A 26,576-nucleotide genomic window follows, 5' to 3' on the forward strand; every position below is an offset into this window, starting at 1 on the left:
TTTATTCGTCCTATAAAACTCAGATAGAAAGAGGATTGCAAAATCTGAATAATTGGTGAAGTTATTGTATTACATCATTCTCCATCAGTATAAGCAATTGAAGAAAATCTTCAATTTCTACAAAATTTCTTTTTATTAGTCATCCATCTCTAGCCCAAACAAAACTAAGCAGTCGAACACAACTTTGGAATTTGTTATATTCTGTGGCTATCGATCCATGTTTTGCAAGTTATTTTAGCTGAGAATAAATGACTCGTGCAAAAAGATTGTCACTTATTTATCTTGCCTGATTTCATTTCTTGCATAGCTCATGTTCATATCTATTGCATTCTAATGGAATGTGGTCTAGGAATATTGAAGGAATCAATTCCTTGAATTTTTTTTATCAATTGCTAGTACATTCACTTCTAGAAGTGGGAAAATTTATCAATATATGCATCTCAAAGTATTCCAGATATTGACTGAAGCTATAATTGCAGGCAAAAGAAGAGTCGGAGCTGCCGGAGTACATTCTTGGAACTGTCCGATTAAACCGTTTAAAACTTGAATCTGCTGTGCCATTGGAGGTTTAAGGTGTTCTTCCAAAGCAGAGGAAGTATATTGGGCGTGAGAAGACCCTAAATGGGTCAAAGAGCCCTTGTTAGATTCTCAGATATTGTTCCCAAAAGAAGTTTCAAAAATATTTAGAAGTTGTTGCTTAAACAAATTTAATAAAACAAAGAGATGAATAGAACCTTGGAGCAAAATTTATAACAACATGCATTGATTGTTAAACAACGAAATTATAAACGTTTGAGTTTTTCCATTTTACTATACACTTAAACAACAAGATTAAAATGAGAAAAGTTATACTTAGTACTTTTTTTTTTCCTTACTATCTCTTAGTATCGGTTATAGTTTATTGAAATTTAATAATTAATTAATAAGTGTGACCCAATAAATTATAACTGTTAGATTGACGGAAATCAACGGTGGTTAAGATTTGAGAGTAAGAAAAAAAGGTAGTAAGTATAAACTCCCTCTATTAAAATCAACACAAATAAAATGAAGTTAAATAAGTTGAAGAAGACTGGTTGGAGCATAGTTTTCCTATTCCTAGAATCAATGAACTAATTAAGCACCTTCAACAATAATGGATTGTATCTCAGGTTTACTTAAATTTCAACATAGATTCATCTCGTACTAATTTTGCTCCTCAAAGTTTAATCTTACATATTTCTATGTAAGAACGCTTTTAGGTTCAACATTCTTTCTATTGAATATGTGTTGTCCTCTATTCTTAAAGCGACTTGTGAGTAAATATTATAACACATGATATGGATTAGGTTTCTAGAAATTGCTCCTTTCCATAAATCAATTCTTAAAAATTAAAATTGCTAAAAAAGGTCAATCATATTAGCAGATCAAAATAATAAACAGGCCATCAATTCATTACCAAAAGAACTTAATCAAGATATTAATTATATAAATAGGTACATGTATTTTCCAACCATCAAAGACTTAGTCCATGCTTTGAAGAATGTTTGAGCTCAAACCAAGAGAAGAGAACCATGGTAGACTATAAAAATCCTATTAAACCCTATTATCATGTACCACTTTAGGAAGAACTATAAACATCACTTTCACATCATATAACATTGTAGGCATAAAGCCACAAGGATGTATTTGTCACTTTCAAGAGGTATCATCCCAAAAGTTATTTTTCCGTTATTATTTTGTCACACACAAATTAGACCGATCCAATCTTATCACAAATCACATACTTGAAAAAATTCTCAAAGAGCTTCATAATTTTCACATAAATTATCAGGTATATATCAAAGGTAAGATTCATATCACACACATAATAAATTAACACATTAACTTACTATTATTAATAAATTAGGATAGTACCGAAGAAAATCCATATATAATTAACCTATGATTTCCTGAATATTAATATTACACCCAATAAAATTCATATATAATTAACCTATGATTTTCTGGATATTAAGATCACACTTAAAAAAATTCAAATATAATTAACCTATGATTACCATTACACTATCCAAATTTATATAAAACTAACCTACTAGAATTACCTGAACTTTTCACAAGTGAAAACGTAGTTGATAATTGAGGGGAAAATAATAGCAACGGAATTTGAAAGGGTTGAAAAAAATAAATAAAAATGAAGAGATACGAATATCGAAATAATTTAATTTGTTAGTTAAGCTCTTATTTATAGTCTATCATTTGTAACGAAAAAAGTGCATTAATTGCTATTAATATTAAAATGGTTAAATAATTATTTATTATAATCATGATTGCTTTAATTACCATTAATTCATATTTTGAAGGTTATAAATATTAAATAATCATAAAAATAAATGCTAATATAACTCATAAATCCTTAACATTAAGGGTAATAAAAATAATATTGCCAAGTTTTTTTCGAACATTACAGATTAACATTACAATTTTATAATCATAAGTTAGTAATTATTAATGACAACCAATATCAACATATAAATATATCAATACCTATTCTTATAACACCACCTTATGTCAAAGTTAACATGCCTAACATCATATAATGATATATATTATTATTTTTCTTGAATTATTATATAAATAAACACAGAAGGATAACAACAGATAAAGTGACTTTTGATATTTTGTCTTTTTCTATCTTTTCCTGTAGACCTTTCTGCCCTTGCTCGTTCTCAACTCTCAAGCATGCCTTAATTTCATCTCTCTTTTTAGTCTTTTCAAATTTCTCTTCCGCTAGTCATCAAGGTCTCATACTTTTTTTTTTTTAAGGGAATTTTGGCAGAGGAGATTTTTTTTTTACCGAAATTTTTTTTTCTAAGAATATGGTAAGAAATTACTTTTCCCAAGAAAATAATGAAAATATGTTTGATATGTCAAAATTTTGCTGAGAAAGTTGAGTTAATTTTACTGATACTACGTTTAGTTAATTGTAAAATATTGATGGGAATTTAAACCAAAATTATCAAATTATCCATCAACCGAAATTACCAAAGTTGGGTTAATTCATACATAAATATATGTTTCAGTATTTTATAAATCTTTATTTTTATACATTTTTTCTTCTACCCATCATTAATAACTAGTAATTCCTCAGCCACTAATGAGGGTACTTTTGTCTCAAAACGATAAAAGTAGATTCTGAATTCATAGAATTAAAAAATACCATGGATTGAGTGGGATTTTTTTTTAAGAGTGTGTAGTTGAAAATAGGAATATTGGGGAAAATTTTATCCTCAGATTTTTTTTCATTTCTTCGTATCAAACATGGTGAAAAAAACTTTTCCATTCCACTTCCCCATTATTCCAACCAAAATACTCATACCAAGTACCCCTTATAGTTTCTTTTTCTTTTCCTATCTACAAAACGAAAACATTGACACCTCAGCTCTCGGGTTGGTCCAAATATAAGTCAATAACGAAAATGTTCCTGTATAATTCAAAATTCCATTATTTAGGAATGCGATGTTTATCGACCGATCTAAATCGATTCAAATGGCGGTAAATGAATAAAAAACCGAAAATCGAATTAGTCAAAAATTGAAAAAAAACCGCAAAAATTAATTGAATTGGATCAATTTTTAGATTGGTTGGTAAAATCGATTTAATCCAAACTGATCCAATGATTCCTCAACCTTACCATCTACCTACTTGGACCTTTCTCCGATCATAACCCAAAAATCATATAACAAAATTCTAAATCCAAGACCCATTAACCTATCATGTTGGAGAAAGTGGGTTGTGCTTAATATATGTTATGCTTTTTTTTTATAAGATACATAATATATTTTTATTACATAAGTTATTGTTGTACAACAACTCTTATATATGATGAAAGTTTGGGTTACTTCGTATCTTAGATAACCATATTTTAATTTTTTTATTGGAGGTAAAAGATGATAATTCAACTTTTTGTTGTATAATGCTTATAGATTGCACAATAATCATCATACAAACTTTACAAAATCAATACATATAAAATATGTTATTTGTAAAATAATCATCATACAAATCTTAAAATTTTCAAAAAACCGAAAACCTATCTAATTCAAAGTTCAAACCGAATAAAATTGGATCGGATCGGATTTAAAAAAAATCCAAACCAAATAAAGAATTATATGATTAAATCAAAGGAATTGAATCAGATGACTTTTGCTTTCAAAATCGATCAAATCCAAACCACAAACACATATAATGCTCCGTCCTAAAAATAAGGCATATTTGTAATTGTATGTGCTTTAAAAAAAGTGCTTTTAGTAAATTGGCAGTCACAACTAACGAAGAATTTCATTTAAACTTTTTAGGATTTTTTTTAAACTTTTTTTCTCCTTATAAATAGGAGAGAGAGGTAAACAATTTTTACAAAAGCTCTTAAAAAAAAAGTTTTTTTTATAACAAAGGAAAAAGCCAAAAACTTAGGAGCTTTTTTCAAGTTATATAATTTTTTTGTGAAATGTGTGATTTTTTTAAAGTAAATATTTTTTAAGCTAAATTTTTTATATAATTATAAAAAATTGTAGTTTTTTTTTTAGTTTTAACTTAAAAGTAGTTTTTAATTTAAAAAAGAGATGTCGAATAGGCTCTCATTAAATCAAAGATTTATCGTTTCTCCTATAACACGAGATAAAATTATTTCAACAACTCCAAAATTATACAATTTTTGAGAGATGAGAAAATGAACGAAAGATATTTTAATAAAATTTATATAATAAAAAAAATAAAATTTCCTAAAATATCATTCATTATTTTTTTCAAATTATAAAATAATATAATTTTAGAATTGGGGGATAAAATTTCAAAAGAAGAAAAGCATGTATAAACTAAGGAAAATAAAAAAGTAGGAAATAAAAAAAATATATGAGGCGGAGGAAGAACGTGTGGAGTGATGTAAAAGTAAAACAGAGGCGAAAACAAAAAACAACAAATGACTTAATGTGGAGTGATCGAATCAGCGTTGGGTCACGGTCACGCATTATAATAAAAAGTCAGTGAGAGAGAGCGTGCTTGCTCACTAAGGAACTTGTTCCCTCCTTTACTCTCTCTCCTGAGACTCTACTACATAAACAACACTTTGGTAATTGAAGTTTTGAAGGTGAAGTCAAGAAGAAGAACAAGAACAAGAAGAAGAACAAGGGTCACTCTCTTTCTCTCTCTCTCTCTGCTCTTCCTTCTCACACGTACAAGACGACAAAACCTTGAAACCCTCGAATTGTCGTACATCTTGATCAAGCTCACACTCACTCTTTAAGTTTTGAGTGGAAAGATAAACCCCAAAGCTCCAAACTTTCTGCTCTTCAAGAAATGCCGGACGGAGAATCCTCCGCCTCCGGTGTCGGCCTACCACCGATGGAGCCCTCCTTAAGCATCTCCGATCATTTACAGTCCCTGAGTCTATCCCAAGTAGAAAATCATGAGGACTCCGTTAAGAAAGACCCCAGGATAAATGCTAGAAAGTAAGTAACTTTATCCCTCACTCACTCTCCCTTCCTTTTTTTTTTTTCTTCATTTTTATTTTTCATGTGGGTATTTGGGTTATTGTTGTTGTTCTTGTTATTATTTACCTGGGTTGGGTTATTTCTTCGTGATGTTGGCTGTTTAGTTGAGTTATTCTTTGTTTGGCTGATTAGAAATGGAGTACGGTAAAGAAAAATCTGTTTTTCAGAATTCTATAGAAAATGTCAGTGCTGAATTGAACTACATCAGCATGTTTTGTTGTTTGTGAACGTTTCAACTGAGCGTTTATTATTTCTATGTTTTTATTACAGAAAATGATTATTCAGTTATAGAAATTTTCCTAATGTATAATGCTCAGAAGTCTGAAGTGTGATGTTGGCTCTGCTCATCTTTCTGATTTCTCACTTTTCTTCTGAAACTCTTTTAAGAATCTTATGAATGTTTTGGTCTTTTGGATGGGAAGGTATCAGTTGGAGTTGTGCAAAAAAGCTATGGAGGAAAATATAATTGTGTATTTGGGGACAGGATGTGGGAAGACCCGCATTGCTGTTCTGCTTATGCATGAGATGGGTCATTTGATACGGAAGCCCCAGAAGAGCGTATGTGTCTTTCTTGCCCCTACTGTGGCTTTAGTTGATCAGGTGAGCTGCTCAACGTGTTCTTCTACTTCTTCTAGGAGATATTGGAAATATAAAATTTTTCTGGCAATAATTAGAAATATAATGGAAACTATGATTATTATTATTATTATTATTATTATTATTACTACTATCTTTGAGCTGCTCCGTGCTGTGGCCATTTCAGCTTGGGTAATTTGGTCTTCAGGTTTCTATTTATATTTTAACTGAACATGAAATTTGCAATAAGAGCTGGCCTATTGTTTCTTTGGTTGTAATCCTTGCAATCTGGACAGTCTTAATTTCTCTCCAATCTTGAATAAAACATTGCTTGAATGCTAAAATTGTGAATCTTATGTGATGTAAATGTTGTGTGAGGTATAGTCGTTTTATGTATAAATATGATGAAGTGATTTGTTTTGTACTTGTATTTAGTATTCTCCAATTTGAGCATGTTGTTCATTTCCATTGTGTATTTTCTTAAGCCTATTTTTTATTTATCTATAGCAAGCAAAGGTTATAGCAGAGTCGACTGATTTTAAGGTTGGGGTTTTCTACGGGAGCCACAAGCGCTTGAAATGTCATCAAGATTGGGAGCAGGAGATTGAACAATATGAGGTGAAAATGCTATTTGAATCATTTGGAAATTAATTATGTTCTCTAAAAAGGGGGCGAACCGGAGCAGTGGTAAAACTGTTCCTTCATAACTGAAAGGTCATGAGTTCGAATCCAGGAAACAGCCTCTTTGTAATTCTGCAAGGGTAAGGCTGCGTACAAGGATTTCCTCCACCCCACACTCGCTAGTCGGGTTTAACGGGGAGTGGTTTTTTTTTATATCCAGGCTTGTTACAGCAACTTTAAATAAAGGCTGTTGAATGTAAGTTGGTGATCAACAATTAAATTCTATTCAGGCAGAAAAAAAGTCAAAACTCAATTTGGCAGCAGCTTTTTTGAAATCTCAAAATCTGCTTAGTTAAATTTTAATTGTTGGAGGTTGCTGCTGCTAAAATTGCTTTGTGTTCTTGTTTTTCCCCTTCAGGTTCTTGTTATGACCCCACAAATATTGCTTCACCACTTATCCCATTGTTTGATAAAGATGGAGATGATTGCGCTTTTGATATTTGATGAATGCCATCATGCTCAAGTCAAAAGCAGCCATCCTTATGCTGAAATCATGAAAGTATGTTGCAGTTTTGCTCAACTTCACAAACACCCATAATGGAAAATGCTATTCATTAAATCTTTACATTTCCATAGCCTTCTTATTTCTTGACAAGTTTTCATTTGACAATTGATTAGGTATTCTACAAAAATAATTCCACAAAGTTCCCTCGTATATTTGGCATGACTGCTTCCCCAGTTGTGGGAAAAGGTAAAGTAGCACTCCTTATCTTCAAAAAGTTGAGTATTAACAAGAACCAAGATATTGGCTGCCTCAGTTGTTTTTTGGTACTGCTGAACTATAGGGTTTAGGTAGGGAAGGAGGAAAAGAGAAAATAGAGTCTCTGAATATTAAATTTATACATTGTATTATGATGCAATGCAAAAGACAAAGTACTAACCCTTATGTATACTAGGAATTAGGTTAAGTACTAGACTCCTAACCTTAATTAAATAAGGAACAATAACTTACTAAAGACAGGATAAAATCCCTAAACAGATAAGATTCCAAAAAATTATGTAGCAAAATTATCCTAATCTATTATGTATCATTCTCTACTTCTAAAATATTTTGTAGATATACTATTTGATACAAATATTTTGCGTCATTGTGCTTATTGATGAGATTAAGGCGGGTGTTAATAAAAAACTAGAATTGTGGAGAATTACGTTGAATTCTAAATAATTTATGCTAAGCCAAAGTAGACTGGGTATATGAAATGTGAGTTTGCTCAGGTAAGAGATGTAGATCAAGATTCCGTGCATTTGCTTGGACAAGAGGTACCCTAGAAATATTCTTTTAGATATTTGGGATCTATTTTGCAAAAAAGTGAAGAGATTGATGAGGATATAAACCATAGAATTAGAGCAGGTCGTATGAAATGACGAAGTGTATCAAGGTTTTTGTATGATTGCAAAATTCCACTGAGGCTAAAAGGAAAGTTTTATAGAACAACAATAAGACTTGCAATGTTATACAGAGTTGAATGTTGGCTTGAACATAGGTAACATAAGCATAAAATGGGAGTAGTGGAAATTAGGATTTTTAGGTAGATTTTTGATCATATGAGAATGCAAGATAAGAAATGAAGATATTCAAAGAAAGGTAGGAATAGTACTGTTGGCTGAAAATATGAAAAAATAGAGATTGAGATGGTTTGAGCATATAATACAAAGACCCCTAGATGCTCTGATAAGAACAAAAGTTTGTTACCAAGAACTTGACACGAAAAAAGTTAGAGGTTTGCCGAAACATGGGGGAAAGTAGTAAAGCGAGACTTAATGGAATGAGAATTAGATTTGCGAATGATGTCTTTGAACGGATTGGAGGAAAACTATAAATACTGTGGAGGGGTAGACCTATTTTTCTTACAATGTTCCATACGGTCCCTTTTTGATCTCCCTTTTCCTGTATATTTATTCATTTATTTATTTAATTATTTTCCTCTCTAATTTATTTTTCCCTTTTATTTATCTATTTTTATCTTCACTACTTTTCCCCTCATTCACTTTATTTTTGTTCTATTTTTTGTATTTTGATTTTTTGATTTATTTATCTATTATATTTATTTATTTATTTTGTCTTCTTTTCCTTCAATCTTTTCTTGCTTTTTCTTTGAGTTCATCTACCGCTTACCCCAATTAATTTCGGATAAAGGTGCTGTGGATGTTGACTAATTGATACAAACTTAAGTCTTCTATACAATACTTTCCCTTGTGTTATCATTTAGTAAGATCCGGGCCAAAACTACCCTTGTGGGAAGTTTTCCTTAAGCTATGGAGTGAGGGGCGTGTAATGGCTTTCATGTGAAGTCTCTAGGGGATTGTGCTAGATATCTGAATTTGATGCTAGCTCTTGTTAAAAGAGTTAATTATATCCACACAAAAAAGGAATGTTAAAGGTGGGGGAAGGGAAGTTGTCAGACAGAGGAATGTCAATGGGGTTGTGTTGTCTGTTAGTCCATTAGTTTACATGGCTGGCAAAAAGGATTAAAGATCTGGCCTTGAGAAGTCTATTTGATAAGTTCACCAAGGACATAACCTGTCATTCCAAATAAGCAAATTTTCAGAGAATTTTTTATATTATGAGAGGACGAGCCTTGGAGTAGTGGTAAGGTTGCTCCTTGTGATCGGAAGGTCACGGGTTTGAGCTTGGGAAACAACCTCTTTGTAAAATTGTAAGGGTAAGATTGCGCATAATTGACTTTTACCTCTACCCTCACAAGTCGAGAAACCTTGTGCACGGAGGTTTGCCCTTTTGTTTGTTGTATTATTATGCACAACACTGTTGTGCCTAGGTGCAGTTTGTAATTGATATGGTAACATATATGTGGGTCAACACATTCTTTTATCATAATAAAATGATTATAAATTTCAGCATGGAGGCTGAAAGAGACTGACTGCATGGATTTTGTTTGCATATAATTGAAGAAACCATTGTTTAAAATTGAAAGATTGAGACATTTAAAGAAAAAAAAATTATTTGGGTTGGGGGAACCTTTTTCTTTAGGGTGGGACCGGGAGTAGACTTTGGTGGAGGACGGGAGTGGGTGGGACAGCCTGAGATTACTGGTGTTCTATATAAATTTTGAAGTACTAACAAGAAATTCCCTTTTTTATGTTCAAAATGGAGATTTGAACATGTCAGTGTAGTCTTAAATACTTTGACAATCATTTATATTTTTCTAGTTCCATCTAATCCTGTGAAATGCTATTCTTATGTTATACATGGATGTGCAGATTTGAATATACTGGCTGATGTTCTGTTATACATATATGTACATAATTTCATTTTGTACTTGAAAAAGATTAACTGTTCCCTGCTTTGCTTTCTGGGATATTGATGTGCCATCATGTGAATGTTTTGTCATTCTTAATTTCTTATATCCCATCTTTGCCAGTTCTTCAAGGGTGTTACCCTATATAAAATTTGCCTATATTGTTGGTATTGTATCATTTCTTTCCTTTCTTATTGTGTATACATACTTACATAGATATAGTACATTTGCTGAATACCAGCTGTATAGTTTATTCTGAATAAGTAAATTCCTCTTTCCATTTTTTGAACTTGTGGGCTGTTTTAATTTTCAGGTGCTTCTAGTGAAGAAAATTTAACAAAAAACATCAATAGTCTTGAACATCTGCTTGATGCTAAGGTAGGGTTTATACAGTATAATACGTCAAATTGTTTAAAATTAATTTTGAGAACAGCATTTTTAGCTCGTGTCAAAGATCTTTTGTCAAACTTTTGCTTCCTGTCCTGTGCAAGAAAGAAAATGCTCTTTCCATTAAGTGTTGACTGTGAAATCATTGATACAATGGGTGAAGCTGATATATTGAACAATTGTTCTTCTGTATTAGGATTTGTTGAAATTGGTATTTGAACTCCACTAAAATGATATTTGTGTCAAAGCTTTTGTGAATTCCTTATCCTTACCTTATATGCATAGTTTATGGCTCTTGTGGATAATTTCGTAATTATGCTGGTTATATGCTGGGCTTTGTTGCTCATCTCTAATGATTTGGATCTCATTTGTAGGTATACTCAATTGAGGACAAGGAATTGCTATCTTTTGTGACCACTCCTGTGATTAATATATGTTATTATGATTCAACGGCAACTAGCTTGTACTTGATTTACCATGCCAAACTTGATGAGATTAAACATCAGGTACACTTTCGATATGGGTCTTGAGATGATTAGATAAACAAGGTTTACTGATCACTGCATTATTTTATATGAGCAGTGCATAGCAACACTGGGTAGGAGTAAAGAAGACCACCAGAGACGGATGAACACAAAGAAACTTCTGAACCGGATGCATGATAATGTGGTTTTCTGTCTGGGGAAACTCGGCATTTGGGGAGCATTGCAAGTAAGACTCTTGTATTTGATTCCAAGTCTTAGTTCTGTAATCATTTGGCTGGAAAATGATTAAGGTAATAAGTTTTCTAACAGAATCTATGAACAATAAATCAATAATACATCTAAGAAAGAAAAATTTGTCATCATTTGTTGGTGCCCTCCTCCCCACCCAAAGAAAAAAAACCCAGGAAGAAAAATATACTTAGAATAGGCTGTGGAGCATTTTGGTCATAGAATTAAGGTTACGTAAGTTAAACACAGTACCAGAGAGTACATAGATTCGTGAAGATGCTTGGTATAGCTTCTGCTCCCACTTAATCCTTATGCATGTAATGGATTAGATAGTAAGGCTTTAACTAATTACTATAATAACTCTTTTAGTACATCATCATTATATAGTACGTCTTGGGGGATGAATTCCAGCATGTACCATGTTCATCCTTGCTTATTAATAGTAATTTATAATGTCAAAACAGCTCTTAAGGTTATGTCCATGAATTCGTTATTTTGCTGGATACATCCTGTGGACATGCTGAACATAGAGTTATGGATGCTACTGTATCAAACCATGAGAAAACATGTAGTTGGAAAACCAATGAGTATTAGGAGAACAAGAATCTTGTGTGCACTTTTTGTTGCGATTAGGTGTATCCATTTTGATTATAATGCAATAATTTAATCAAGTGGTGATTCGCATATGTTCAGGGCAGCTGGATGATCTTGTTCTTTGGCGTGTTCCCTTCTTATACTTTTATTCTTGGATTTCTTTTAAATTTATTGGGGTATGTTTGTCCTTTGGTCTTGTTCTCTTTTCTTCAACAAATTTATTCTTTTGTATAAATAAATCAATCAAAAGAGGGAGATAAAGAAAAAGACATGAATGGATGTGATATAAAATTATATAGCTGTGAATAGGTGCAAAGAGTCTGTGTATTAATGCGGAGAAAGATAATCCTTATAAATATGGTAATTTATTTTGATATAGGATTAAGCGAGAGTTTTTTATCATAAAAATTTCAAAATTTTCAGCCATAGATGTTTTCTGTGGAATTCTGCTTGTGGTGATCAACTGTTCTCTTTTTCGCAATATGTATGGTATCTTTGTGGTTTTTTTTTTTTTTTTTTTCGGGAGGACATCTTATCCTCAGCCTTTGTATTAGACAACATTTTAGGATGCATGGGTATGCCTGTATGGTGATTGTACCCGTGGCTGATGCATTGGGTACTTACCGAGTGTACTTTTTTTTGGGCTATTGGGAATGACTTTACTTTTTTTTGTGGGTTATTGGGTATGACTTGTTCACTCATTGTAGTGGGCCAGTATTGGTTAAGTACAAGCTGGTAAGTTTAGCCACACAAATTCACAAACTGCAGTGTTTAATGCTGCCTGCTTCTTCATCCCTTCAATTAATATAGAGGGGGTTCGGTTCGATATTTGATCGATAGAAAACTTTAAAATATCTTACATTACAATTCTTACAGGATAATTACAATATAAAATTCATTTGATTTGCGATATTTGTGCTGCCTAGATGATATAAATCAAGTGATTTCTTTGATTCCTTCTATCTTTTACTTTTTCAACTTCTGATAAAAAGAAGGTATTGACAGATATTCTTTATGAAAGGGTGTTTTGAATCAATTCATGAAGTTCACTTTGCAAAAACATCAAAAGAAAAAAGAAAAGAAATGGAGTGTTTTGAAACATCAGAAAAAGCTATCCATTGAGCTATTTATACTAATAAAAAATATTTTTTGTTATTAAGAATAAGAACTCAACAGGACCCCTTGAGCTTCGCGTATCAAATATTTTCTTTTCATATTGATGCATACGATATTATTTTGTTATGGCAGATGCGATAATATACTTACAGTCTCTTATTCTTATAATAAATAAATTTCAGACAATATTAAATAATCTGATAGATAGACAAAAATAAAAAAGTAAATAGAAAAAAGATTCCAATTTCTTACCTCAATTTGCTAAAAAGTATACTTTGGAGATTTTTTTATTTTTCTTTTAAATCTGAAAAAGGGTAAAATCGAACAAAGAAGACAAGTAATTTACAGAAAGCTGACAAGGAATTCCATTAATAACTGGCCGTTTTGATCATTTGGAACAACTCGATAATTTTAGTAGATTTTTTAGGAGGCTCCAATGATCATAAATAGGACCTATCCCATTTTTATAATACAATGGTTGGCTGTTCATGGACTAGCGGTACCCACCTTTTTTTTATTTGGGATCAATATCAGCAATGTAGTTCATCTTCATCAAACAATAAACCTATATTTTAGACAGGCTGCATACTCTTCTCTTCAATGCCGCACTTTGCGGGTTGCTTTGAAGTTTTTATTTTTATTTTTGGTGAGGTTGCAATAGTGGACCTCTTTTTTTTTCTTCTGTAGTGGTAAAGTTGTTTTTTCATGACTGAAATGTCATGGATTCGAATCCAGAAAATAGCTTTTTTGCAATTATGCAAGGGTAAAGCTGCATACAAGGATTGCCTCTACTCCATACTCGCTAGTCAGTTTAACGGGGAGTTTTTTTTTTTTTTTTTTTTTGTAGTTTTAATCTTTCTCAGATTTATTGCTGAATGACTAGGGAAAATTTGAGGATTTGGTGGACAATGGTTAAATTGGATTGTAGGTATCTTTTGCTTGCTTGATGTACTTTATGAAGTTTAGTTCAAAACTCAGAAATAATATTATGAAAATAGTATTTGTTTTCTGTTTGATGTGTTGTGTTCGACACTTCCCGACACTCCAACTCGCGTTGCAGAGACTCAAAAGAGGTTCAAAGGTTGCGTTGCGTTTTTAGTTCCAACTATTAGATTTGTTGGATTACGATTACCATTTTATTGAGTTTAATATAAATATTTGTGATATCTTATGTTTCTTTGCAAAATTGATGGGTATTACAAGTTTAACTTCATTTTTTTATTAAATTATTGAATATTAAATATAATATATACTACATAAATTAAAAATATTATTTAATATCAAAACGTGTCTTAAGGTGCCGAAATCTAACATTTTTTAGATTTAACGTGTTGAAGTGTTGTGTCAGTGTCGGTGCAATATAACTTATATATGGCATGTATATAAAATATAAATCTAACATCACATGTAGTCCTTTACCTGTACTCGTAAGTATGTAACATTAAAAAGAGCAAGGATAATAAGCTATTGAAAGACATTTATTACTCATATCTTCTTTTACTATCTATATTATTTAATTTAGTGATAATCATGGTTAGTCATCAGATTCATTTTGGTTTCCTACAATATATTTTAGCTGACCTGTTCTTGATCTTTATTTTCTTCACTTGGGAACTTATTTTAAATTTTGTTCTTTTTCCTTCTCTAATATTCATGTTCGCTTTCCAAGGCTAGTCGTATTCTTTTGAGAGGTGATCGCTCTGAGAGGCATGAATTAGTGGAGGCAGAAGGAAATTCAAGTGATGATTCTGTGTGTGATAAATATCTTGCTCAGGCAGCTGAGTTCTTTACTTCACAATGCATGATAGGTATTTTAACATTGCTTGATGTTCTTTTAATTGTGTCACTGCTGTTGCTAGGTCTTCTGGTTGCTTCTGGCATATCATCACTAAATCCATATGCTGATACATGTGCTTCCATTTTGCATGATGTTAGGTTACCATTAGTCTGGCAATGAGTTAGTCTTTCTCATTATTGTAATTTTTTTTATGATATGTTTAAAACAGAATTCATGTAGTATGTTTGCTTCAATTGTAGTGCAGATAAACATGCTGATTTTTGTTTTGCAAATATGTAGGTGACAGTGTATCTGATCCATCTTCTGTGGAAATATTAAAAGAGCCCTTTTTCTCAGCAAAGCTTTTACGCCTCATTGGGATGCTTTCCGACTTTAGGTTGGCAATCATTTCACAGTCTCAATCTTAGACAAAATTATACTGTTTAAACCATTCCTTCCAAACATGTTTTGATATTGGACGTGCCTCATTTGTTTGTGACTTTCCATGGCTTGGTTGTGAAACTAATATATATGGACAAATTCTGATTACACGTTCCAATTTCAGGTTGCAAGAAAACATGAAATGTATAATTTTTGTAAATAGAATTGTTACTGCTAGATCCCTGTCATACATACTACAGCAGCTGAAGCTTCTAAGTAAATGGAAGAGTGATTTTCTAGTAGGAGTCCATGCTGGATTAAAGAGTATGTCACGAAAGACCATGAACAACATTGTGGAGAAGTTTCGCTCTGGAGAGGCAAGTGTTATGACTGGATGTCACTTTTTAATTTTTAAATGTTATTGAGAACTAAAAAAAGTTTTTAAGATTCATATGCTAGTTTTTGGTTCAGTTTAATGATAAATGACTTAAGCTATACATGTATGACTTGTTATTTGTTGTAGAAGATTCTGTAAATTTAGCAGAACTCTAATTATAATGAGAACAGTGTTCTTGTCCAGACTTAAGTACCTTGGCCTGGAAATAGTCACTCTATAGCTCATGGCTGGCCCTGGGTACTATGTTGATAGAAGTCCTAACTATGCACAGTGGCAAGTTAATTTTCATTATTTATGGTTATTTCCCTGGGAAAGCAAACGCAGAGTGAGGAGGTCTTGACTAATGTTGTTGATTACTTGATTGGATTCTTTTAATGTTGAATTTGATGTCTTTGTTGAAATTATAGGGTTTTAGGTATGGAGAGAAGAAAATGAATAAAATTATGTTGATACTATTGTGAAGAATGTGATTCAATCACTAATCCCTAGATATGCTAAATAGGAAACTCCTAAAATAAGGAAACAAATCATAAAATAAGGAAATACGGAAACTAATTCTAAGAGATTATCTAGTATACTCTAAACTATTTTAAGATATTATACGATATCTTTTGGATATTATAACGCTCCCATCAAGGTAAAGCTTATTAATCTCTAAGTTTGTTACAATTAAACCCTTTAAAAGGGAACAATAATCAAATATATCTTGGCTCCATAAAACATGGCTAGAAAGGCGACTTGGGGATGTTGGACATGTAGGAGAGATGAACATTGTTGGATTGACAACACAATAAGAAATAAAACTTCTTCAAATTCAACTTACGAATCACAAGAAAACTTAGGAAACCCAAAATGAAAATTGACATTGCAATTGGTGTGCATCACAGCCATGATTGCTGGGGAGAACCTACCCAATTAGCATCTGAATGGCTACACACTTTAGTATGCCCTTTATCTGTGTATAATAAGCCTTTTCTTGGTGCTCTGTTGATGTATAGGAGGATCCTGACCACTGCATCCCAATGAGAGTCATAAGGAGAATCAAGAAATTGACTTGCCACTCTAACTACAAAGAGATGTTTGGTCTTGTCACAGTAAGATAATTTCACTTTTCAGCCAGCGATATCGATCGGGATCTGACGATGGCTCCCCCTATCCTGGTAAGAGCTTTACATTAGGATCTATGGGTATATCGATGGGCTTACACCCCAACATACCAGTCTCTTCTAAGATATCCAGGGCATAAGTCTGCGAAGGCTTTTGGTCTGAAATTGGCTAAACAAGTACTGCTTTAACTGATCAATCCCAGCTTGATCGCTGCTAGTAATAATGATGTCATCAACATAGACTAGGAGGTAGATGCACTGATCAGAAGAGCTATGTCTATAGAAAACAGAGTGATCAGAACAGCGAAACTGAAATGACTAAACCAAGCTCGATGAGACTGCTTCAGACCATATAAGGATTTATGGAGCTTGCAAAACCAGGTGGTTGCTCCATGTAGACTTCTTCTTGCAAATCACCATGCAAAAAGGCATTTTTTATGTCAAGCTGAAGAAGGGGCCAGTGGCGAATGACAACAAGTGCAAGAAACGAGCGAATGGACATAGTCCAGTTTGAAAATCTGAGTGTATCCCTTGGTTACCAAATGGGCTGAGGCGGTCAACAGTGCCATCAGGACCAACTTTGACTATGAATACCTATCGTAAACCGACAATAGATTTCCCGAGAGGAGCAGAAACAAGATCCCATGTGCCGTTAGAGTGAATAGCTGTGATTTCATCAATCATCGCCTGGCGCCATTCCGAATGAAATAATGTTTCACCTGTGGTCTTAGGAATGACAACAAAAGAAAGACTAGAAACAAAGGTAAAATGTTGTGAAGAGAGTCAGTTATAGCATAAAATGGATAAAGGTTGCGAGTGGATCGAATATCATTGCGGAAGGAAATGAGAGTAGTCTTTGGTGGACAAGCCGGAGGGGAAGAGACGATCGGTGAAGGTGGTTAGTCAACCGGAGTAAGGTCCATAGTAGGGCTGACACCTACAACTGGTAAAGACAAATCAGGAAAAAGAATGAGAAGAATATGATCAATCTGTGACACAAGAGTTTTGGAATGGGAGAAAGGCTGGTGATCAAGAAAGATGACATTAGCAAACACAATGTAGCGCTTGAGATAAGGAGAGTAGCAGTGGTACCCCTTTTGAAATCGAGAGTAACCAAGAAAGAGACATTTGAAGGTTTTGGATGTTAATTTATCTTTTCCCGGAGTAAGGTCATAAACAAAGCACGTACACCCAAAAAATGGAGGCAGTGGATAGGGCGGTGTACTTGGAAATAAAACATTGTGCGGGACTTCATTGTTAAGCATAGAAAAATACGTGTGGTTTCTACCAAGTGTCTATTTTTACGTTAGGCCACTCCATTTTGTTGTGGAGTGTGAGGGCAGGTAGTTTCGTACAATCTCCTTTTTTTTTTCTAAAAAATTAGAGAATTCAAAAAACACGTACTCTTTAGCATTATCACTCCGCAAAACCAGAATAGAAGCACCAAATTGATTATGAACCTCAACACAATTTTTGATAGATAGAAAGTTATTTAGAACGATTTTTCATTAAAAAATCCCAAGTGCAACGAGAAAAATCATAACAAAATATTGAAAACTGAAGGCAGACATAGTTTGACTCGGACCCCAAATATCAAAATGGGCAATAGAAAAAGGAGCATCAGCTCTTTTATTGGCTCTACTAATAAAGGAGGAGCGAGTGTGCTTTCTTTGTTGACATGACCGACAATTTAAAGACTCAAGACTGGACGAAAAAGGAACCATCTACTGAAGTTTGAAGAGACTTGGATGACCCATTTGGCTGTGGATTAGTTTAAGAGACTCCGTTAGAGAACATGCCACTGGAGAACGAGGCATATCCAGATAGTAGAGACCCTGTGACTGACGACCCACTCCAATCGCCTTTCTCGTACTCGTATCCTGCACAAAGACAGTTTGGTTAGAGAAGGTAATGATGATGAAAGTGAACGGACCAATTGGCTAACATATATCAAATGAAAGGAAATGACATGTATATAATAAACAAAGGTCAGAGTCAAATAAGGAGCTAGACAGGCTTGTCGAACACCACGAGCAGGAGCCTTGGTTCCATCAACAAGAGTAACAGAATGTAGATGATTAGAATGAGGTAAAGAGGTCCTTATTATCACAAAGGTAATCAGTAGCACCTAAGTCAATTATCCAAGGTTCAAGAGATGATTGAGAAAGACAAGCAACATGATTACTAGTATCTATCTGCAACAGAAGTCTGGGAAGAAACCTTCGAAAGAAGAGCATCATAATCTGCACTTGAAATAGTTATTGATCTAGTAGAGGATGATGCAGTGTCGGTTTAAGCAAGGTCGGCAGCTGGTAGCTTTAAATCAGGGTACTTATGTAGCACGCTCTTCAACATGACCAAGGTTTTGGCAATAGTTGCAACGAGGCCTTTGTCCATGACCACTTTGTTCCCGACGACGCCCGTAACCGTGTCCACTGTTCCAGTTGGAATCACTGACATAAGATATGAGAGCAGTGGAATCGGTAGCTGGCACATGAGGAAAAGCAAGAAGAGGCGCGAGTGTTGTTTTATCTTTAAGGTTCAAGAGGTGTTGGAAAGTCTGTGACAAGCTAGGAGTCCTAACGCTAATTAAAATATTCTTACGAACACCATCTAACTCCTCTAGAAGATTGGAAAGGGTTACAACCATAAAGAAACGCTCCACCTGTTTCTTGTTCTCAGAGGCATCTGCAGTATAAGGTAGCATAGCTAAGAACTCCTGCATTAAAGAACAAATCTTACCAATACAAGCCTCCATTTGAGTATTTGGTGATTTACACAATTCCATTATCCAAGAAACAATTGAATAAAATTACTGGATGTCATTTGTGTAAAGGCTTTTGGCTTCCTCCTACGCCTTATAGTAGATCTCAAAGGGAATAAAAATATCAATAACTACTGGGTCAATGGATTGCCAAAGAATACTCAGGAGCTGGGCATTAATCTTCTCCCAATCAGATTTCTGATCCTTGGGAACATCAGCAAGCTTAGGCATGAGATGTTTCTTGTGTCCCTGGCCAGTAAACTAGATAGTAACGGAGGTAGACCAAGTCTTGTAAGCAGTAGATCCAATGAGTTTCATTGTTGTAATGGATGGGACAGTAGCAAAGATAATGTCGGCAGTACTTTTGACCGCAGTACTTGAGTGCTCCATACAAATCAAATTTAAAGGCTATCAGCTGCAAATTGATGATGAGCAATGGATGGTTTGGAAGAGATGATAAGTTGAGAAGGGGGCATAGAGTAGCGAAATTTGGCGGAGGAGGGAAGAACGGTGATGGTGGAGGAATTTAGGGTTAAGAAAAGATGTATTTGCCAAGTGAAAAGAGGGAAGATGGGTTGCCGATATGATGCACGACAAGGTTTTTGTGCGGAAGCAAGGTCTCCTAGAACGCAAGATCTGGTACCAACTTGATAATAATGAGAATTAAGAAAATGAATGACATATATTATTAGATTGTATTCCATAGGTATAAAGGAGTACAATATATAGAGAAACTGATGGATTTAAAGGAGAAACCCAAAGCCTAACTCAAATTCTAATAAAATAAGGAAACTAATTTTAGAGTATCTATGATTGAAATAGCGACGCTATCGCGCGCAATAACGGTTCTGGTGCGGGTTGCGGCACCCAGCCGCAACTTTCGCACCGCGACGCCACAGTTTTCGGTAGCGGCTGGTAGCGGACGGTAGCGGTGGTGGCGGACGACAACTCTTGCGGCGTTATTGAGCCGCTACAGGGAAAGGAAGAGGAGTTGCAGACGTTAATGGAGAAAACGAAACGTTGAAAGTAGGGTGGCAGTGTTTATTAAATTAGATTATCATTTAAGGGTATAATGGGAAAAGGGCAGGATAAATGAAGGGTAAAATAGATATTTAACTTAAAAAGCCAGCTTTTTTTTTTTCGAAAAAAGCAAAAGTTTAAATTTAAATCAGTCATCACTCTGTCACATGCACATCTGCTACCCTACCGCTGTGGGACCACACTCCTTGGCTGTCACATTTCCATCTCCTTTTTAGATAATAGTCTGTCTCTGCACGTTTTTTTTCTTTCTTCATTGTTAATAATATATTTTCAATTCCTCCATTTTAATAATTATTTTAAATTTTTTATGTGTTTTAAAAAAAGTTTTTGAAAACGTGTAAATATATCATTTAAATAAGGATATAAATTAGAATCAGATAAATTTTTTAGATGTGATATATAATTTAAAAAAAGTGTAGAAAAGATATAAAATTTTCACATATTTCACCTATTTAAATTAGAATCACATGATATTAAGTATCAGTTTAAAGAATATAATTTTTATATAAGAGTTTGTTTTATTAAAAATAAAAAATGTTTTAGAATGTAAGTATCAATAATCAAGAGAATAAAATTAAAAAATTAATTATATTACTTTTTACTAAATTTAATAAAAGATACAGTGAAGATATTTTCCAGTTTAAAGTAATATATATGCAGATTACCAAAGATAAAATAAAGTATAAATTTGATAGAGCCATTGAAAATTTGTATTTGACTCTTCCTAAAATGTTATTAATTTAGTTTCCTTCAATGAACTAGTATGTTGCTTCCTTTATGTTCCTTTAGTCCTTGTTTTGAATGTGTAGTATCATACTTTCCATTCCTCATTTCCTCCTATTTTGGGTGATTTCTTATCTTATAGCATTTATATATGTGATATAATTTATTATAAGTATTTATATGGACTCCACAGTAGCGGCTTTACCGCTACCCGCTATACCGCTATAGCGTTTTTGGGGTCAGCCGCTACCCGCTATTTAAAACTATGTATAGTATTCAAGAATGAATGTGTGTGGCAAAATTTGTAATTGCTAACCTAAAATAAATAAAATGTTATTAAACTTCCTATTACCCTCATTGACGTGGCAATAAATGTATTGGGAGAATGTAAAATGTCTTTTACGTTGCAAAACTATGATACAGCTGGGAGCTGATGGGAATTTTTGTGAAAAATATTTACTGATGTGGACGTGCTTTCAAGCATAAATGGTGTGAAGGTGGTGCGTGGCAGTTAAATGAGGATAAAGATAATTATGACAATGGCTTAAATGTGTATATGTTTACTGGCTTGTCAAAGAGTTGTGCTAGTAATGTGCTTATGTGGCTCATGCTGTGAACAGTTGAATCTATTGGTTGCAACCAAAGTGGGTGAAGAAGGACTTGACATTCAGACATGTTGCCTTGTCATACGATTTGATCTTCCAGAAACTGTTGCCAGCTTTATACAGTCAAGAGGCCGTGCACGCATGCCTCAGTCAGAATATGCATTTTTGGTGGACAGGTACCCTTACTATTAATCGAATTTAAAACTAATCTATGCAAATCCATATATTTGGTTATATTTGAGTTGTCTTTTTATTGCAGTGGAAATAAGAAGGAACTAGATATAATTGCTGGTTTTGAGAAAGATGAATGCCAAATGAATAAGGAAATCACTAAACGAACATCCAAGGAGATATACATCATCCCGGAGGAAAAAATATTCAGAGTTGATTCATCTGGTGCTTGTGTCAGTTCTGGATATAGTATCTCATTGCTTCACCAGTATTGTTCAAAGCTTCCACATGACGAGTATGGGCTCATTTTTACTTGGACCTTTGTTTGTTTCAAAATATATTATACTCAACTAAGGAGTTTACGGAAATAAAGTACAAATCTTTTGCAGGTACTTTGACCCCAAGCCAAATTTTTTTTACTTCGATGATTTAGGGGGAATTGTCTGTCACATTATTTTGCCTTCAAATGCTCCAATACACCAAATTGTCAGTACGCCACAGTTGTCTATGGAAGCTTCCAAAAGAGATGCTTGCCTGAAAGCAATTGAAGAACTGTATAAATTAGGTTCTTTAAGTGATTGTCTTTTGCCAAAGCAAGATGATGCAGAGCCTCAGGAGCAGGTTTCGGACTCTTCTGATTCAGATGAGAGTGAAGGTCAAACTTCAGCTACTCTCTGATAAGCAATTGCTCTCTTTGTCTGTCATTGGGTTGTCAAAAATGTAATGTATAAATTATATTTTGAAATAAAGTGTTGAGCATGTTTACTTGTCAACAAGGGTATTAAGGAGAGTGACTGATTCTACATGGTTTTATATGCTGCCATGCCGCTTATACTCAAATAGTCTATTTTTTGTAACTATTATTGTAACATACCTTTTCTTTGGACAGTTTAATGTTGAGCCACTTTCAGGGTAAAAACTTAAGCTTTTGGAACAGTTGGTTGCAGGACATAGTGTTAGTGCATCTGTGACCAAGTGGTCCAGAGTTTGATCCTTGTTGCCCACATTCTAATAATCTTCTAATAAATATTGCGGAACTTCTTAGTACAGGTAAGTGGGCCTGTGTATTAACCACCCTTCAAGCCTAATGGGCTTTTTTGTAAGGGGGTGTCTTAGAAATATAATATGAATATAAAACCACCCATCTGCCTTCACCTAATGGCTTAACCTTTTGGGAAAGTTGATTGCATGACACTAAGCTTGCATGGGGAAGGTTTTTATTTTGTTTTCAGCTGTAGTACTATTATTGTGTTGATTACAATCAGCTTATACTTCTAGAGATATAACAATATCATTATTTTGTTGTACTATATTAATTTTCCTTTATTTGCAGATGCCACTTCAAGAGGAGAATTATATGAGATGCCAGTTCCTTCTGCCTTTAGATTGTCATGGATAAACGAGGAGAAAATTGTCCATCTTAACTCTTACTACATAAAATTTTGTCCCTGTCCAGAGGACAGGGTCTACAAAGAGTTTGGTCTATTCATCATGACTCGTCTTCCAATGGAGGCTGAGAAACTCGAACTCGATCTTCATCTTGCTCGTGGTAGATCTGTGATGTCAAAATTTGTTCCATTTGGAGTTGTAGAATTTGACAAAAATGAGGTAAATAACATTTTTATTTTTGGAAAACAAAATGAAAATTTTAAGTTAATTCTTGGACTTGTCCATCCTGCAGATTAAGATGGCAGAGAAATTTCAAGAAATGTTCCTCAAAGTTATTCTTGACAGATCAGAATTTGTTTCTGAGTTTGTAGACTTGGGTAAGGGTGCTGAATCACGTACAAGCACTTCAACCTTCTACCTTTTGCTTCCAGTCATATTCCAAGAATATGAAAATAGCATGACAGTAGATTGGAAGACAGTGAGGAGATGCCTTGGTTCAGCAATTTTCAGGCATCCAGCAGATATGGTGGATAAAAAAGTTTTCCCTTTGGATATTCACCTGCAACTTGCCAATGGTTACAGAAGTGTAAGAGATGTTGAGAATAGTTTAGTGTATGCAACTCATAAGAAGCTGTTTTATTTTGTCACTAATATCGATCAAAAGAATGGATTGAGTCCTAATAAAGATTCGGGCACTTCAAGCTATATGGACCACTTCATTGAAAAGTAGGTATATGTTTACTAGTTCATCCTTGTTTCATTTCGGTTTTGCATTCATAATTTTTTTTATTTATAAAAAGATTGAGAATATTAATTGGACATTTTTTAAAGCTGCTGAGAACGTGTGCATATAAGTTGGAATATCATATATTTGTGCTTATGATCTTTGACAAAAAATAATGCATGCTTGGATGTCAGATTTTCCATTCAACTCAAATACCCTGAACAACCACTTCTGCAAGCAAAACCACTCTTTAATTTGCACAACCTGCTACACAACCGAAAGCTTGGGGATACAGGTACTGTGTAGGATATGTTATTCTTGGTGTTGGAGCCTATTTGACTAAGTGATTAGAATTTGATTGTTACCATTTAATTTTTTATTTTATTTTATTTTATTTTTTTACAGACTAGTTAATGTCTATACTCTTATCATTTGTCCACAATTCAGTTCCAATAGGTTTTTGTCAAGGGTGTGCTAAGAGTTCCAAATAAAATTCTGAAGCCTTGCTTAATAAGTTAAGCTTCTTGGTCTAGTGTTTTTTAAATGGTGTATGATCATTTAGTGAGATAGGAGGTTTACTGTTGTCCTAAAGAAGGAAGGGGGTTCGGGTATTGGTAGTTTGGTGTTTAAGATCCTTGCTCTGACTGCTAAATGGCTATGATGTTTTCCTTTTGTGTTAGGATCCTCAAAACACGGTCCGAATTTTTAGAGAGAAAGAACTACGAGTAGATAATAAAGAATGAGAAAGAACACTTTTCTATTGATTTAGCGAATCACAAAGAATAAAGGAGAGAATCTTCTCCAAGGGTTTCCCCTTCTATAACTCCTAATTTATAAACTTCCTAGGTCCTATATGTTAGAGAAGTAATATAGAAAATAATTAATATAGCCTCACCTAACAGCTTAAACTCTTAGGTGAATTAGTTCTTTACATGATATCAAAGTCTCTGTGACCACGAGGTAATGAGTTCTATCCTTGCCTCCGTGACCCCAGGATACGAGTTCGGTTCTTATCGTCAATAAATATTTATATATTATGGAGTTTCTTAGCACTTGTACATGCACCCTTCAAGCCCAATAGGTTCCGGTGTAAGTGGGCGTGTTAGATAAATATGAAAACCATTAAAAAAGCCTTCACTTAACAACTTGAGGTTTTAGGTGAAATTATTGTTTATCAAAAGTTTGATCGTCATCGCCTCCCATTTTTAGTGGAAATAAGTCAGCACAAGGTAGTATTAAAAAAATGGGCCCATGCAATATCCACGCTTCAAGATCAAATGGCTCTTGCGTAAGGGGGTGTGTTATAGAAAACCATTAATGTGGCCCTTACTTAATAGCTTTAAGCTTTTGGGTTGAATAGTTCTTTACACTATCAGTTGTCACCCTTTTGAAATTCCACCTTGGAAATAGGGGATTCCCCTTGCATAATTCTTCCGGTTATTCAACTTCCCACCTCACTTTCCGCCTTTGATTTTTTACAATATCTTCATCTAGCTGCTCATCCCGTGCCAGAATCATCACCCGTATGCTCTATTTGGGCATCGTTGCATTGGGCTGAACAGTTGGCAACACTGCAAACACTTTGTCTTTGTAGGTACTCATAATTTAGGAACTTGACTTACCACATTTACTAGAAATGAGATGTTTGGACAAGTGAGTGTGAAATAATTCACCTTCCTAACTAATCTTCTGTATCTCTCTAGATTGGGGAGTGGCTCCCCCTAACTTGGCAGTAGTTTGACCTTCGAATCCATAGGATTGTCAACGGGCTTTGCACTTACAATAATCCACGCTTCTCATTCTAGTCCTTGGAAATTTATTTCTCGTAGACCATAGTTATCCCACCTTTAAACTCTTAGCTTTCCTTGAAGATAGGTATTGATTCTCATATCAAGATTTGGGAGGACTATTGGCCTTGGTTAGAAGATTCCTCTTTAGTCTGATGTTCCCTTGTCCTTTTCGTTTATCTCTCTTGCACAACTCTCCTATCCAAAAAATTTGTAGTATTTGAGACTCCATTGTTTCTTGGAATTTCCACTTTTTCGTAACTTAAATGATGGGAGCCTTTGAAAAATGTAGATCACCAAAAATCACAGAAACACCAGGAGGATGTCAAAAAAGGACTGTGCAGGTCTTGGCATGCAATGAATAGTCCAAAGAACACCAAAATTGTGGGACCCACAATCTGAAACACCCTTGAATTGAAATGGCCAAGATAGGAGCCAAAAGGGCTTGGGATGTCTCGTGCAAATGATTTCACATGAGTCTATGGAAGAGCAGCGTAGGAAAAGTGGCTCATGCTCCCTCATGCTTTAGGCAGTATGTGGAGCTGCAGACGACAGCAAAACTTCAGATTTTAGGCAGTAGGGACTGGGAGCTTTTGATCCGTGGGGTTTCAGAATCAGATCTGAAGTTTTTGAGGTCGTTGAAAATTTTAACAATGACAGAAACTTGCCGGAAAGAGTCACAGTAGAGAGGGCTCACGGGTATTGACATTTGACATGCAGCTAAGAAGGATTTGATGTTGAGCAGGTGGCACAACAGATTTAGGGTTTTTTTGTGAGAGATGGGTCAAAACTCACTCTGATATCAACTTTAGAATTCTAAGAACAATCTGATTAAGGATAAAATTGTGTATTTGAAACAGTC

General features: G+C 34.1%; 2 protein-coding genes across 3 annotated transcripts in view; both read left to right on the plus strand.

Moving 5' to 3' along the window:
* Nucleotides 1-810, plus strand: part of LOC133317878 (protein ENHANCED DISEASE RESISTANCE 2-like) — a 33,188-nt gene extending 32,378 nt beyond the window's left edge. The window contains exon 22 of the mRNA XM_061519770.1: nt 480-810. Coding sequence (XP_061375754.1) covers nt 480-572 — 93 coding nt within the window. The 3' untranslated portion in view covers nt 573-810. The remainder of the gene's footprint in view (nt 1-479) is intronic.
* A 4,284-nt stretch (nt 811-5,094) lies between these two features.
* LOC133317880 (dicer-like protein 4) overlaps nt 5,095-26,576 on the plus strand; it is a 29,220-nt gene continuing 7,738 nt past the window's right edge. The window contains exons 1-18 of one of the 2 annotated variants that reach the window (XM_061519774.1): nt 5,095-5,483; nt 5,948-6,125; nt 6,609-6,719; nt 7,141-7,281; nt 7,401-7,473; nt 10,353-10,417; nt 10,801-10,932; nt 11,009-11,137; nt 14,519-14,657; nt 14,927-15,023; nt 15,192-15,384; nt 21,659-21,819; nt 21,903-22,109; nt 22,204-22,469; nt 22,919-22,921; nt 23,148-23,422; nt 23,496-23,929; nt 24,122-24,222. In XM_061519774.1, the coding sequence (XP_061375758.1) occupies nt 5,332-5,483; nt 5,948-6,125; nt 6,609-6,719; nt 7,141-7,281; nt 7,401-7,473; nt 10,353-10,417; nt 10,801-10,932; nt 11,009-11,137; nt 14,519-14,657; nt 14,927-15,023; nt 15,192-15,384; nt 21,659-21,819; nt 21,903-22,109; nt 22,204-22,469; nt 22,919-22,921; nt 23,148-23,422; nt 23,496-23,929; nt 24,122-24,222 (2,857 nt within the window). In that variant the 5' untranslated portion in view covers nt 5,095-5,331. The remainder of the gene's footprint in view (nt 5,484-5,947; nt 6,126-6,608; nt 6,720-7,140; nt 7,282-7,400; nt 7,474-10,352; nt 10,418-10,800; nt 10,933-11,008; nt 11,138-14,518; nt 14,658-14,926; nt 15,024-15,191; nt 15,385-21,658; nt 21,820-21,902; nt 22,110-22,203; nt 22,470-22,918; nt 22,922-23,147; nt 23,423-23,495; nt 23,930-24,121; nt 24,223-26,576) is intronic. The other variant, XM_061519773.1, reaches the window with a different exon arrangement.

The sequence above is a fragment of the Gastrolobium bilobum genome, unplaced genomic scaffold (genome assembly GCF_033153095.1).
Source record: "Gastrolobium bilobum isolate Gb01-03AN ecotype WA unplaced genomic scaffold, APGP_CSIRO_Gbil_v1 utg3966, whole genome shotgun sequence".
Lineage (NCBI taxonomy): Eukaryota > Viridiplantae > Streptophyta > Magnoliopsida > Fabales > Fabaceae > Gastrolobium > Gastrolobium bilobum.